The sequence below is a fragment of the Fukomys damarensis genome, unplaced genomic scaffold (assembly GCF_012274545.1).
Source record: "Fukomys damarensis isolate Sample0158 unplaced genomic scaffold, DMR_v1.0_HiC HiC_scaffold_17, whole genome shotgun sequence".
NCBI classification, from domain to species: domain Eukaryota; kingdom Metazoa; phylum Chordata; class Mammalia; order Rodentia; family Bathyergidae; genus Fukomys; species Fukomys damarensis.
In genome coordinates, this window is record NW_022900929.1 from 2,556,795 (window position 1) to 2,572,323 (window position 15,529).

At 42.3% G+C, this 15,529-nt stretch overlaps 1 protein-coding gene and 1 non-coding gene across 3 annotated transcripts in view; both read right to left on the reverse strand.

The window, feature by feature from the left end:
* Daglb (diacylglycerol lipase beta) overlaps positions 1 to 12,658 on the reverse strand; it is a 32,572-nt gene extending 19,914 nt beyond the window's left edge. For both annotated transcript variants that reach the window (XM_010642769.3, XM_010642768.3), the window contains exons 1-4: positions 12,469 to 12,658; positions 10,371 to 10,522; positions 2,065 to 2,236; positions 915 to 1,173 (exon numbers count right to left, since the gene is read on the reverse strand). In XM_010642769.3, the coding sequence (XP_010641071.1) occupies positions 915 to 1,173; positions 2,065 to 2,236; positions 10,371 to 10,522; positions 12,469 to 12,563 (678 nt within the window). In that variant the 5' untranslated portion in view covers positions 12,564 to 12,658. The remainder of the gene's footprint in view (positions 1 to 914; positions 1,174 to 2,064; positions 2,237 to 10,370; positions 10,523 to 12,468) is intronic.
* LOC117286628 lies at positions 5,926 to 6,057 on the reverse strand. Its single transcript, XR_004517789.1, has one exon. It is a non-coding gene; the product is annotated as a small nucleolar RNA SNORA42/SNORA80 family (small nucleolar RNA).
* Positions 12,659 to 15,529: the final 2,871 nt, after the last annotated feature.

Here is a 15,529-nt window from a genome sequence, read left to right on the forward strand (position 1 = left end):
ACAGGAAGGGATGTGGACTATCAGAACCAGTCGCCCTTACCTGGTCTCAATATGGAAAATGACAGCAGTTTATCAGAGAACATTATGTGAAAAGACAAAAATAACACAGTAGATATGAAAGAAAATAAATATTCCCAAGTCGCTCAAGAAATTGCTCTAGAACGATGACACATTTTTACACTCTAATAAGTCAGGACTTGCTTCCTTCAAACCAAGAACTGAACCCTTCCCATGGACCTACTTTCTTTTCAAAATTTTAAAATTTTGAGACAGGGTCTCACTGACTCACACAAGCTGGGCTCAAATTTGTGATCCTCCTGCCACAGCCTCCCAGAGTTGCTAGGAGTGCATCACCACTCCTGGCTTTCTGCAAAAGCTATCATTTCTATCATGTAAGTGATAAGAAACTGCTATCTGAGACTACTCTGGATGCACAACACTGCTCACATGTATCTGCTGCATCAACTTGACAGAGAATATGAAGTGTGTGTGGGTGTGGGCGTGTGTGCATGCTAGTCCCCAACTGTACAGGTTCAACCTATTTAGTTCCTTTACAAAGGGAGTGGGCTGGGAATATAGCTCAGTGGCACAGCACCTGCCTGGCAAGTGCAAGGTTCTGAGTTCGATCCCCAGTACCCAAAATAAAAGGAAGTGTAATGAGCAGGTGTCAATGAAACGATGCATCTAAGAGTCAAGACAGGGTCTCAAAAAGCATGGCCCTTGAAGTTAACTGACCCCCAAGGCGCTCATCCCAGGAAGAGCCTGTCCCCAACCCCACACCGAGAATTTCTGGATTCTCAAAAGCCGCTTATACGACAAGGGAGATTAGCTCAAAGCCCAGTCAGAGTGCTCAATTTCATGTAAGATGGATTCATGGAAAGAGAAAGAGACCAAATCAGATCCCTTCAGCTTACTGAAAAGTAGGTTGAGAAAAGCTCTGCCGTACTCGAAAAAGCAATTCGAGTGTGATCGTCTTTTCCCACGCAACAGCACAACAACTTGATTCTTGTTTCCCACACGCTTGTAGCTGCTGTCTTGAGGCCATTAAGTAACTGGCTTGATTCGTGACTATCCAGGTGACCAGGACCAGCAGAGGTATAGGGAGCCATTTTCCCCCCCAGTGGGTCAAAGACAATGATAATGGTGAAAACAGTGGCAGCGATGATGATCCAACTGCAAGAGAGAGGGGAAAGGGCTTGGTGACTAGGGGCTCTACCTCTATCCACAGAGCCTGAGGCACCTACTTCATGTTCAGTTCTGGGTCTCTACTGAGGGCTTGGGAACCAGGAAGACAGATCTCCCAGAGTCTGGCTGAGGTGAGCAAACTGTTTCTTCTACAGAGTTCTTCACAGTCAACTCAGGCCCTACAAAAAATAAGGGCCACAAAGGAAACATGGAGCTCTGTGGTGGCATGACTTAGGCCTTCCTCAGTGCATCTCACGGTGCTTCTGGTAAAACTAAAAGCTGTGGGACACTCTGATATGCCTTTCATTTGTATCTTGTAAGTATTCCCAGATTTGCCCATATGCACAAATCCTATGAGCTCCTGGACACTGTGCTGCTGGGAAGACACCTCCATGAAGCGGTTCTGCTGCTCTCTCACCAGGTAACTCAGGAAAGCTGGCAACAGCATGGGCCTCAGTTTCCTTATTCATAACTCTAAGAGATGGAACCAGATTATCTCTAAGATTTTTATTCCAGAAGATGCAAACACCTTATTAGGCTTATTAGAGCACTATTGCCTGTCATGATACTTGATACTCCATTTCTTCTCATCCTATCTTTAGTCTTTGCCCTTGCTTTAGTCTTTGGTTTTCTTCCTTCTTATAAGAAAGGGAATACAAGAAACTAAGAACCCAGGAAGAAAGAAAAAACATCAACAAATGGATAATGGAAGATGAATTATCTATCATGCCTAAACAAATGTGTCTAAACTAAGTGAGTCAGGTCTCATTCTAGCTACCTAAGGAAGTTCTCTGGTTGCATTCCTCAGAGATATGCATTCACCTACATTTCAAATGCAACTGTAATGAGAAGACACTAAAAGAGAAAATAAGACCTCACCTGACAATGACGGTTGCAATGATGCCATTCACAACTATCCTGTCACATTGAACACCATCTGCTACCCAGGCGGCCCCCAGAGATGCCCAGACCATCTCTGGCAGAAAGAGTGCTAGGCGGAGGTAAAGCAGCTTAGACATAGACTTCCGTGGTCCAGGGTTACAAATGGTTCCTGAAACACAGAAATAATCAATGGCTTACTCCCTCCTCAGAGGTGAAGAGGCCCCCTTCCCACAAAATGCAGTTGCTAGCGCATGCTCTGTATGATCCTCCATTACCCTCTAACTCTGCTGGCTTGCAGTTGGTGGCCAGTGCCCAAGTATGAGAGCCAGTGACAAAAGTGAAGGATGGGAAGGAAACATGACAGAACCTCAGATTCACTTCTTGCTAAGGATGAACACTCCTGGGTTCTGGCTACACGACCACACAATCACTGTCCAGGCTGGGTCACTTGTGAGAGCAAAGAAGGCATATTGATAAGTACCTGAACAATGAATGCTGGGTTAGTTACCATCCCATTTTATAAATGAGGAACTGAAGCAGGGCCAGGGTGGGGTGGTGGCGGGGTCGGGGGTGTGCTGGAGGTTGGTAAACAGACAATGCCTGTAATCCTAGCACGCTGGGAGGCCTAAGCAGGAGGATCACACAAGTTCAAGCCCAGCTTGGACAACTAGTGACTTAGCAAGACCCTGTCTCAAAAATAAAACAGGGCCAGGGATTTAGCTCAGTGGTGTCACTGCCTGCCTTGCAAGTGTAAGGTCCGGAGTTCGATCCCCAGTACCTATAAAATAAATAAATAAATAAATAAACAAATTTAAAAAGGGCTGTGGATATAGCTCAGTGTGAGGCCCTGGGCTTAAACTCAAGTACTGTGCGCACACACGCCCACACAAGAGGAACTGGGCCCAGAGAGCTTAATAGGTACTTTCTAAATATAATCCAAGTCTGTATGACTCAAGCTCTTTGTCCAGTGGTCCACACTTTGGGGAAGTGAATTTATTTATTTTGATGCTAGAGATGGAACCTAGTGCCTAAGCACATATTCTACCGTTGAGCTATAATCCCCCCACTCTCTTCCTGGAAATGAACAATTCTGATGGTGAAACCACTTGAAGAAGACTAATACACAAGACATTTTTTAAAAATTTAGAATACTGCATCATATAGCAATTCAAAACAGTCAGTTTAACATATATGATAGGCATATAAGCATTTCAAAAGCATGATGAAATCCAATTATGTGGTGCATAATGTAGTCAAGAGTGAAATCTAACATTATGCAGACATTTGCTAAATAAAATCTCCTAGTAAGACCATCACCATCACATATAAACAAAGGTAAGGGAAGTGCAGATTAATTCTGTGAAATCGTTTTGAAACTAAGAGTCTAAAACACAATACATTTTTCAGGTAGGCACCAAGTCACCCTAAAAATTTTTCATGCTGGTTGTTTTGACATTTCTTTCATCAGATACTCCACTTAAGTCAACAATACATGTGATATGCCAGAAAAAAAAATCCTCCCAAACCAAAGCACAATTCCACTTAAACATATCACTCTCACTGGAAGTGGCCAACAGTCACATAGTCTTTGCAACTAGCCCAAAGCATTTAAAAAGTTTTTATAAATTGTTTGAGATGTTCATTATGTTTAATTCTTATGCCAAACTGTTTTCCAGTGAAGAAGCATCATGCTTTATGTGAGAATGGAAATCTCAGAATATTCACCATAAAGCTTCTAAGACTCATAGGAGAATAAAGTAGGATACTCCACAGATATGAAGATGAAATTCACAACATTGAAATTATAAATGTTTAGAGCAGTCCAGACTAGAAGACAAGTCCAGACCACCATTAGAAAAATGAAATATAATACAGTCCAAGATATATCCGTAAAGTTTTGTCTCAACCCTCAATTGAGGGTTGATCTTCAGGTCAGTCCAGCCAGCAGAAACTGTGCAATTTTCTGCTGTATTTATTGTACAGACTATGTACATTCTAGAATATTCCTTAGTGCTACACTGTTGTACTTTTTATCCCAGCAATTTGAAGGTGTGCAAATTCCACAAAGTCATTAATGAAAAAAGGCCATGCTCCTTCTTCACCATAATTAGACATGTCACCTGCAATTGCTGTACTGAATTCTAAAAGAAGACTCCAAGTATCTTTTTCTGTTTGTTTGTTTTTGTTTTTTGAGACAGGGTCTCACTATGTAGTTGAGATTGACCTGGTGCTCGGTCTTGAGCTCACAGAGATCCTCCTGCCTCAGCCTCCTGAGTGCTGGGATTACAGGCGTGAGTCACCACGCCCAGCAGTATGTTTTGGTATTGATCATTTATGATGTTCTGACAAAAATTTATTCTACTGGTCTAAGAATTTAAATCTTCTATTAAGCACTAAGCTCCAATGGGCAATGGCCATTGTAGATTCTAATTTAGTCATGCTGTGCAGGAATTCCTGCTTGGAGAACTCAGTGCTACTGCTCTCTTCCGCAATGATCAAAATACTAATGCTGGCTGGATCAAGTGCCACATCATTAGAGAATTGCTATATACCATGTATTCCAATTTTATTTCCACCTTGAGGATCAGGATGGTGCCCTCCAGACCTCTCCCCTCCTCTCCTGGCTCCACAGTGAATGGATGACAGCTGTGGCAGCAGTGGCTCCTCTCAGGGACTTGCCAGGCTCCCACTCATGTATGGTGCCACATGACTTTCTTTTTTTTTTGTTACCGGGGATAAAACTCAGATCCTTGCGCTTGCAAGGCAGGCGGTGAAACCACTGAGTTAAATCCCTGGCCCCCATATGACATTTTTATTGCATTTGTAAAACAAATCCAAGTATCAGTAGAAGCATAGGTGCTTTAATTCTTGGTATAAAACACTTTATTTCCCTTTAGGAAAAAAAGCTAAGATAAAAACTAATCTAAGTAACATAAAAAATGCCCTATGATTAAAATAAAAACAACTACTGAAAAAAAATCTAAGATGTAATAAATGTCATGGTGAAGAAATACCCTTTAAATTAAAAAAAAAAAAAGGCCTCTATTAGAATTACTAACACATTTTAAAATATGAGGCACTATCTGGCCTCATTTTTGGCATATATTTTATGTTATTAATTAAAATCAGACCCACTCTCTATCTGGGAATAAAGGGTGTAGATACTTTAAAAATCAACCCCATCAGGAGTGGTGGCAAGCCTGTAATCCCATCATCACTCTGGGAGGCTGAAGAATCACAAATCTGAGCCCAGCCCAGGCAACTTAGTAAGATCAGGTCTTAAAATAAAAAAAGGGCTGAGAAATCAGTCAATCAGTCACTCAATCAGTATTTTTTTTTTTTTTTTTGGTACCAGGGATCAAACTCAGGACCTTGCGCTTGTAAGGCAGGCATGATGCCACTGAGCTAAATCCCCAGCCCATAATCAGTATTATTTAAAAAGCTAAATACTAATTGTCTCTCTACCAAAAATGACAGATTAATTACTGAGACTTAACTAATGAAACAAAAGGGACAATGGAAATAATCCTTGTACCAAGAATAAAATTTACCAGCGTGTTAAATGTTAAAATATACCTGAAATTTAAGATTTATTTTAAAACATGATTGATTCTGCAGAGGGTAAAAGCTCAAACAGGTCAAGTGGATATGAAGTACATTTCAAGCCTCCACTCCCATCCCTTTACCCCCAGAGGAGACCTGGGGTTTGTGTATACTCTTAAGGCAAGTCTGTGCAGAAACAAAAATTATACAGCCTTTGGGGAAAAAAAGCAACAAATGAACCACAACGTCCTATATCTGAGCACACTGGAAATCATCCCTGGTTACAAAGCATTTTTTCTTTCTCTCTCTTTTCACCATTGTACAACCTGCTTCAGTGCCAATAGCCTATGGGCAGGGGCAGGCAATGGTTCTGGGCCACAGCTTGCTCTGGTGTGGGACATTGTGAAAACCCAGGGGGACGGAGCTGCCACAAATCCAAATCCATACATCATGTTCTCACTTTTCTTTTTGTTTTTTGGGTATCAGGGATTAAACATGGGACCTTGCGCTTGCGAGGTAGGCAACAGAAGCACTGAGCTAAATCCCGGCATGCTCTCTCTTTTAATAGGTGATGTGCATAAATGTAGTATGCATAAAATACAAACTGGCATTTAGTTTTTTTCCAATATATTTTTCTTTTCTTCTTTTTAAGTACTGAGAATTGAACGAAGGGCAGGGTCTTGCTTTGTAGTTCAGGCTGGTCTCGCCCAGGCAAGCCTTGAACTCATGGTGATCCTTCTGGCTCAGCTTCTCAAGTGCTGGGATTACAGGTATGCGCCACCATGCCTGGCTTTAAATTGGCAATTAGCCTTCTACATTTCTATACAATACTTTTCTCAGTTCAGCTGGATACCTCTAACCACAAGTAAAGAAAATCCAATGCCAATTAGCTGAAATGCAGGAAGGACATGTACTGACTCAGGGATGGGTGTGCAGAGGCTTCACATGGTGCTGCCTCCTTTGTGCCTGCTCATCTTGGGCTTCAAGTGGAGATAATAGCATCATCCAGGAGAAAAGTGACAAGTGGCTTCTGAATATTTCTCAGAGGTGCAAGGAAGTACTTTCCCAGCACCTTCCAGCAAATCCTCCTGGCCTAAGTCAGGTCCCACATCCACACCTGAACCAGTGATCACACTGAGAATCATTCTGGAGCTTCTAGTTAGCTCCACTGACACATATTTGGTATGTATGGGATGGCATTCTGTTTGGAGACGGTTGTGGGACAAGCAGCCCATGACCTGTTGATGATCTCAAAGCTCTGAGCATGAGTGTGTGCTGGTTCAGGCACCATGGTAGTAACTGGAGTGAATATGAGCATCCCTCAGCGGAATGTGCATGTGCTCTGACGCCACCAAAAATAAATGAAGAAAAGCAACCATTTCAGGAAGGAAAACTTTACACTTATTGTTACAAATTTGTATCTAATAGTTACAGACTCAGTGGTCCAAACAGAATGCAACATAAACAAAAAAAGGCAAATAAATTAGATAATGCTAATGCCTGGCTTTTTTCTTTTTCTGTTTTGTTTTGTTTTTGAGACAAAGTCTCGCCACGTAGCTCAGGCTGGTCTTGAACTCACTACGTTAACGCAGGCTAGCTTCAAATCTGTGGTGATCCTCCTGCTTCAGCCTCCTGAGTGCTGGGATTACAGGTGTGCACCACCACACCCACCCTCCTTTAGGTTCCTGAGGATGGGAGTTCACTCTGCTGTCCTTTCCTGCCTCCAGTACACACAGATGAGGCTAATAATCCATCTTATGGAGCCAATGGTCCAGCACAGCTTCCAAAGCAAATAATGAAGTACTCTCTTTGAAGTATTATTCCCCAGTGGAGTGGTGGCTCTATTCACTCCAATTTTGAGATGCTCTAGAGAGGCTCCAAATGTGGAGTTCTGCCCATTCACAAAAGCAGGGAGAAGTGATGTCTGTGATCTGCTGGTCCTTCAGTAGTCCAGCTATGATCGTGGTTGCTCTGGTACTGAACCAAGTGCTGCAAACGTTGCTCCAAGTGCCTGTTGTTCCACTGCAGCTCTGACTGGGATTTGCTCTGCTTGTGAGGATTCTCTGGAGCCCAGGGGTCACTAGACTCTGAGGTTTTTAGCACCTGGGTGGCCTGCCTCCTGAGCTCCTGTGGTCCTGGAGCTGAAGAGCAATGTCTGGCAGAGACAGAGCTCCTAGTTTCACAGCCAACAACCAGAAGTCATTTCTGCTGAGGACAGATAAGAGGCCACACTCCTGAACTTTATCAGAGATTTTGTACCAATAGTGCAGCCGGGTTAGTAGGCTGGGGCTCAGACCTAATGTTCCAAATGCAATTCATGTACTTAACACTGAATATGAAGCACTGAACCTCTGGGAGGGTCAGGGTAGAAACACCAAGGGATACAGGGGTCATAGAAGTCAGGGAGAAATCAGCAATGGGTTGCTTTCAATTCCACTGGGCATGAGGACTGCCAAATTCAGCCCCACCCCTAGCAGAGGCAGCTGCAGGAATAAGAGGGATCTGAGTGGCAATGGCGGCTTTGACTTGGTACTTGCTCCTCATTTCCTGGGAGCAGTCTGTCTTTAATCATTTTTTCTTTTTTTGGTACTGGAAATTGAACTTAGGGCCTTGCACTTGCCAGGCAGGCATTGTGCCACTAAGCTACATCCCTGGCCCAAAGCATTTCTTAATTATAGTCACCAGAATACTCAGCTAGCTCAGCCTATAAACCAGAGCAAAAAGGTTTTCAATATGTCCAGAGAGATGATTCCAGAAAACCATAACATGTAGGTTTATCATTAAGAAAAATTATCATTAAGACTAAGTGTAGGAGCTAGGCATGGAGAAATACACCTATAATCCCAACACTCTAGGAGGCTGAGGCAGAAGGATAGCAAATTTGAGCCCAGCCTAGAAAATTCAGCAAGATCCTGTCTCAAAATAAAAAAGGGCTCAGGAGGTAGTACAGTGTAAATACTCTGAGTTCAAGCCCCAGTAACACTAAAAAGGGGGGGGTAGGCCTGGCCATGTAGCTCATTGGTAGGGAGCTATCTAAAACATAAGAAGCCCTGGGTTCAAGTGACTACACTACATTAAAAAAATAAAAAAGAATAGGTGTAACTCTTATAAACCACTGATAAAAGGATAATGTAGTTTAAAATTTTGGAAAAGCTGACATTTCTCCAAAAATGACATTAAAAAGGTCATGAGGGCTGGGGATTTAGATCAGTGGTATGGCTGCCTGCCTCACAAGTGCGAGGTCCCAAGTTTGATCCCTGATACCAAATAAATAAATAAACAAATAAAATAAAAATCATGAAAAGACAGCCAAGACTCACTAGTTATCAAGGAAATGCAGATAAAAACCATAAGATATCATTTCACACTCACCAGGAAGACTACAATCAGAAACTCAGATAATACTGTGTTGGTGAGAACAGTGGGAAATTAGAACTCTTATACGTTGCTGGTAAGAAAGTAAATTGATACAACTTTGGAAAAGTCTGACAGTTCCTCAAGAGAGTTACCATATGGCCTAGCAATTTCACTCCCAGGTAAACACCCAAGAGAAATGAAGAACTAGGTCTATAACAAAACCAAAGGCAAATGTTCACAGCAGCATTATTTGTAATAGCCAAAAAGTGTCAACAACCCAAATGCTCACCAAATGATACATGAATAAAATATATGCAACCACTGTAATCTTGTTTAGCCATAAGAAGCCAATAAAGTACTGACACCTGTGTAATATACATGAACCTTGAAAATATTACACTAAGCTTATGAAGCCAGACCAATAGGCCACAGAATAGGTAATACCACTTACATCATGTTCAAAATAAACAAAACTTATAGACAGAAAGCAGACTAGTAGATGTCTAAGGCTGGATAAACCAGAGAAATGAGGAATGGCACATACTGGGAACAGACAGGATTTATTTTGGGGTGACTGTCCCGGTCAGCTTTCTACTGGTAGAACAAAACACTTGACATGTGCAACTTAAAAGAGAGGTTTACGTTAGCTCAGAATTTTAGAGGTTTCAGTCCATGGTCAGTTGGTTCCAATACAGAAATCTTATAGTGGAAGGGAATGACAGGGGAAAGCTTTTGGCTCAAGGCAGGCAGGAAGCAGAGAGACACCAAGAGAGCAAGATGGAGAAGGGAACGGCTCTATCTCCTTTTTTGTTGTTGTTGTTTTGTTTTATTTGGTACCAGGGATCGAATTAAGTACTTTGCACTCATGAAGCAGGTAGCAGCACCACTGAGCTAAATCCCTGAACTTCTGTTTTCTGAGACACAGTCTATATAGTTCAGACTGTCCTTGAACTCACTATGTAGCCGAAGCTAGACTCGAACTTGTAGCCATCCTCCTGCTTCAGCATCCTAAGTGATGAGATTACAGGCATGCACCTCCTCACTGGGCTAGCTCTACCTCCTAACAGTCCATTCATCTCAGAATCAATAGATTAATCCATTAGCAAGGTTAGTGCCTTCCCAACCCACTCATCTTTCTTGGCCCTCCTGAACACTATAGTGAACTACTACACTGGGAATTAAGCCATCAATACATGAAACTTTGGGAGACACTTCGTATTTAAGCCATAATAGTGATGACCAAATGTTCTAAAGTGAATGTGGTAATAGGTACAACCCTCTGGATATATTAAAAACCACTGAATAGTACACTTTAAATGGGTGCATTATATGGTATGCAAATTATCTCAATAAGGCTCTGAAAAAAATTTTTTAAAGATGTCTAATTAAAAAAAGGTATTTACCTTTCATGCTGACACACACGATGGCTAACACAGTACATATAACAACTGCTAGAAGTACAATGAGAACGATCAAGTAACTGTTGAGCAGGACTCCGCCAGCACAGTCCAACTTCTCTCTGTGCATGACATACAAAGTCAGAATGCCAATCCACCTGTGGAGAGACAGGAAGGGTCAGAAATGAAATGGAGGCTGGGGTACAGCACAGTGGTAGAACACTTGCCTAGTATGCATGAGGCCCTCGGTTCAATCCCCAGCAATGTTAAAAAAAAAAAAATCCAAGGCACCACTTTGTAAAATATGATATAAAAAAATAAAATGAGTTAATATTTTACAAAATGAGGTAAATATATGTATTTTGGAAAAAAACATGTTGTTTTTTTTTTTCTTAAACGTAGTAGGGATTGAACCTTGGCCTTGGCACTAAGCTAAGCACTCAGTCCCCACCGTTTTTTTGAGATGCTGTCATACTAGATTGCCCAGTCTGGGCTTGAACTTTCATCTCCTATCTCATCCTCCCAGAGCGTTGGGATTACAAGTATGCATCACTATGCCTGGCTTGAATGTAATTGTTATATTCTTATTATTTTACATATATACTTTTTAAATAATTTTTACCAATAAAAGATACTAAGTCAACTAAAGAGTACAGTTTTCTTTTTTTTTTTTTTTTTTAATGTTTTATACTTTCCATGCCTCTATCATTCTTTTTCTATGCCGGCCATAATCCACCTAAAGCTGTAAACAAGCAAATATAATGTGAGTTGCTGGAAAATAGCCCAGCACAACTCAGAAACATGCAACTAAGTAGAAAATTTTTACATCATAGATTAAAAACTCACTAATAAACTCACACTGTAACCTGCTGTCTGTAATTAAAAACCAAGAGGGAGAAAAGTGATACACAGATGTTCCATGGTGAGCAGATAAAACTTGAAAGTCCTGTGGCCTTCAAACTACACTATGCAATTCAGTACAGAACAATAAAGAACAGTGCCCAATGCAAAGCAAAAATGACTCTGATTTTTCCTTAGAGGTATTTCAGCAGACGACAGAGTGCTGAATGTGGAAAGACACTTTATTAAGGATTCAAGCCCAGAATCTTAAAGCAGTGACACTGGGTCCTGAGGAGTTTAGCTCAGTGGCGAAGCACTTGTGTGAGGCCCTAGGCTCAAGTCCAACACCACCGGGAAAGGAAAAAAATTTAAATACTTTTTTCGATTTTGCGATATCAGCACTATTGAGTCTAGAAACAACAGGGAAATGATCTCTAAAAACATGGCCCTAAAAATTTGGAGAAACTCCTAGGAAGCAGCTCAAAACTTTACATTCCTTTCCCGGAAAGAATCTACTTTTGCATAACAATGATAACCCTAACCCTAGCTCCAGCCCCAGGGAACTGAGTTTAAACAGGATTCTTACTGGGACTTTAAACACGATTCTTACTGAGGGTATTACTTCCCAAGTTTGCTTTTTTAATTCCACGATGTGAAAGACAACAGCAGAGGTATTGAACACAGCTATTTATTTTTTTATTTTTATTTTTGCAGTACCTGGGATCGAACTCAGGACCTTTGGCTACACCACAGAGCTAAATCCCCGGCCCTTATCTATTTCTGAAAGAGGGTCTAGCACCTTATCCAGCTAGGTTTTCAATCTTCCTGCCTCAGCCTCCCACAGTACTAAGGATTATAGGCATTTCCCAACTTTTGCAGAAACGGGTGCATGCTTTTGCACGCTGAACACGGCCGGAGGAAGGCGAGCTCCAGGTGACGCCTTCTGGTCTGCAATGACTTTCTCGCCTCTCGGTGCCAGGTCTCCGCGCCACAGCACGCGCGAAGGTTGTGCCCTGCAGTGCGGACGTCACAGTCACCGAGTGACCCCAGGCGCTGCCTCCCCTCTTCAGGACTCAGTTTGCCATTTGTGAAATGAAGACATCAACACCACCTAACCTCCTCGGTCGGTGGTGAGCACTAAACACGGAAATGTATAACGAGCGCCAGGGCCCCGGCGGCGCCCAGAGGTTGGTAACTTTTATCTGGGCCTGAGGGGTCAGCAACACCCTGCCCATCCTCGGCGCAGTCCAGTCCCTCCCCTTACCACAGCACTCTCAGGAACAGTTCGAAGAACCCTGGGAAGACTAAGTCGTCACTGGCAATGGCCCAGCGCCGGCCGAAGAGCACCATGCCCGGCATGGCGCAGGGACCTCCGCGGGTCTTCAGGGAGTCCGAGCGCCACTGGCCACTCACACCCTGGAGCCCAAGGACTCAGCCGGCAAACTAAACCGCGACCCGACGCAGGCGCAACTGAGGGCGAAGCCGCGCGCATGCTCATTCTAGGTCTCGGCCTGCCTACGCGAATTGACGCCCTGGTAAGCCGCCGCCAGCGTCCTGTGCGCCTGCGCAAACAGGCCGCTCCAGGATACCTGTGGCCGACTTTGTTTATTGTCGGTGGCTCTGTGACCTCGTCCCTGATAATATTTCCATTTTATAGATATTTTATTGAATATTTTCATTCTAAAATCCCAGAAGGAGTGCTATCCCAGAGAATCCCAGCTACTAATGGTGGGACTGAGACATGGGTTACTGAGACTTCCAAGCGTGGTATAACGTTCCTGGGCGCAGTCTGTAGTCTCTTCTGTACTATTCTCGCGTTGGGATCGTCAAGTTAGGGGTCTGAAACTGCACCCACCCTTAACCAGGTAGGGTCCGACTACTTCTCTGCACCTCCACCTTACCCGCCCTGGTCTGATCCACTTTCACTTTTTGCCTGAATTGTTCTCCACCTTGCCAAGGATCTTGCAAGGATGATCTTCCAGCCCATCTGAGAAGCCTTTCCCTGACAGTCACGTTAGAAGCTCTTATTTGCGTGTTTGTCTCCCCAGGTTAGTCACTACTCGCCCTCCACTCCAGTGCCTGCTGTCCCCTTCCCCAATACAAGCTCATTTTCAACCCAGGCCTTTTACACTCATCTCCTCTTCCAAGGACCGTACCCCTGGGTATTTCTTTCTTCTTTCAGGCCTTAGTTTGTATCTCTGTCTGAGAGGCTTTCCCCCACCACCTAACAGAAAACGCACAGCCAGGTCCTATCCCTTACATGGCTTTAGTTTTCTGTAATTCATTTAATCACTACATGTGTAAGTTAGATGAGCTGTAAATTGCATAAGCATAGACACCTTGTCCACTTGTTTGCTGCAGTGCATGTAATACTGCATATATTGGCGCTCACTCAACACTTGATGAATAACTATTAAATGTCAAAAGTAGGTGGAGGGACAGAGGCAAAGGGTTGGATGTAAGTTACACGGTGCACTGGCAGGGTCTGGGATGGAGAAAAGAGGGACATCCCAGAGCAGCTCAGGAAATGAATGTAAAGATTGCAAGGCCTGTTTTGTATTTTTTGGCAAGAGTATTTCATTAGATGTGTTGCAAAGTCTGGAAATGGAGGACACCTCCAGGGATGAGGTGTCTTGGGTGTTTTTCTGCAAACACAGAAGTACATTCTTAAAACTAAACTTGATTTGCACCCAACTTCAGCACGTCTTTGGCAAGCAGCCCTTCACTTCCTTTTCAAAATCAGAGCCCTTCTACCCATAAGCTCCTCCAAATGTCCTGTCATCAGTGAGTTACCATGTAGCATTCTGGCCAGTCCTGATCTTCCAATATGTTCTGATCGTCTAATGTCTATGAATGAGACAGAGTATTAACTGGACTTCTGGCCAGACATGGTCCATTATGGGTGTACACCCATAACCACAGCTACTTGGGAGGCTGAGCCAGGAGGACCTAAAGTTCAAGGCCAGCCTGAGCAACTTGAGACCCTGTTTACAAATAAAAAGGGCTGGGGATGTAGCTTAGCACTCCCTGAGTTCAATCACCAGTACAGTGTGCACATGTATATACACACACAGCTGGGTTTCTGCCAAGTTTGTCAAGCTTGGGCTGGATGATGAGAAGCCAGATAATTATCTGATGGACAACCTAACATATCTGGCTGTGGGTGAGACTTAAGCCGGTACTTGAAATACCAGTAAGATTTTGAAATTCTGTGTAATTTCGGAAAGGTACTTTGTATTAAGCATGTTTCCTCATGTATTAAGTGGCTATTAAATTAACAGTGAATTAAAGGTAAAGAGTCAGGTGTGGTAGTGCACACCTGTAATCTCAGTACTTGGGAGACTGAGGCAAGAGGATCCTTGCAAGCCACCCTGTCTCAACCAAAATAATAAAATTAAAAAGACTTTGTGTAAAAAAAAAAAAAAAAAAGACATTTGTGTAGTTGTAATCACTGACACTGTATTCTGCCATTTCCACACAACATTATTCCATTGATTGCATTTGGCCTATTTTAAAAGTGTATTTTTCCATCATGTGAGTATTATACACTAAAGCATACTCATTCCCTTAAGTTATTAAAATATTTTAAATTAGCTGTTAGAATATTTTAAAAAATGATTTCCAAAATGAACTGAGATCAAGGTACATATAGCTCTTAAGAAGGTAAATGATTCATCATAACTTTTGTTAATTGATGGAAATATTTCATATACAGAGGAGTTAGCTGACACCTAAGGAGCCATCATGCAGATTTGACAACAGATAATGTCCTATCACATTTGCTTCATCATGAATTTTGGTAAAATATGAGCTCTTTGATGACCTTTGCTTGTTTTTTAGGTTAACATCATTACCTGCAAATTATAGTAAGTATTTTTCAGATTTTCTTGGTATTTCATCCTATCTCCATATTAACTTTGAGAAGCTGATTATCTATCTTCCATTTTACAATTAGATTCATACTTTCCTCTATTTTTCCATTTAGAACTTGATTTTCTATGATCTGAGTAAATCTCTTACACTGTAGGTAAAGTTAATATCCTTGATTTAATATTTGCCTTTGTTGCCTGTACTGAGTGGGAGCAGTTTTTGCCAGGTGATTGCTTAGGCTGGCGACCTCAAAACAATCCTCCTGCCTCAGCCTCCCAAATGTACCACCACGCTGGTTCTTGTTCAGAAATCTGGATAATTTTTAAAAGTCCTGAGATCTACAGTTCTCAGACCCTGAAGTAAATAAATTACTTTTTAAATTTCAGGACATACCAGTTTCCTTATTACAGACTCATTGTTACATGATTAAAAAAAAGGTGGTTTTGTTTTTCAGT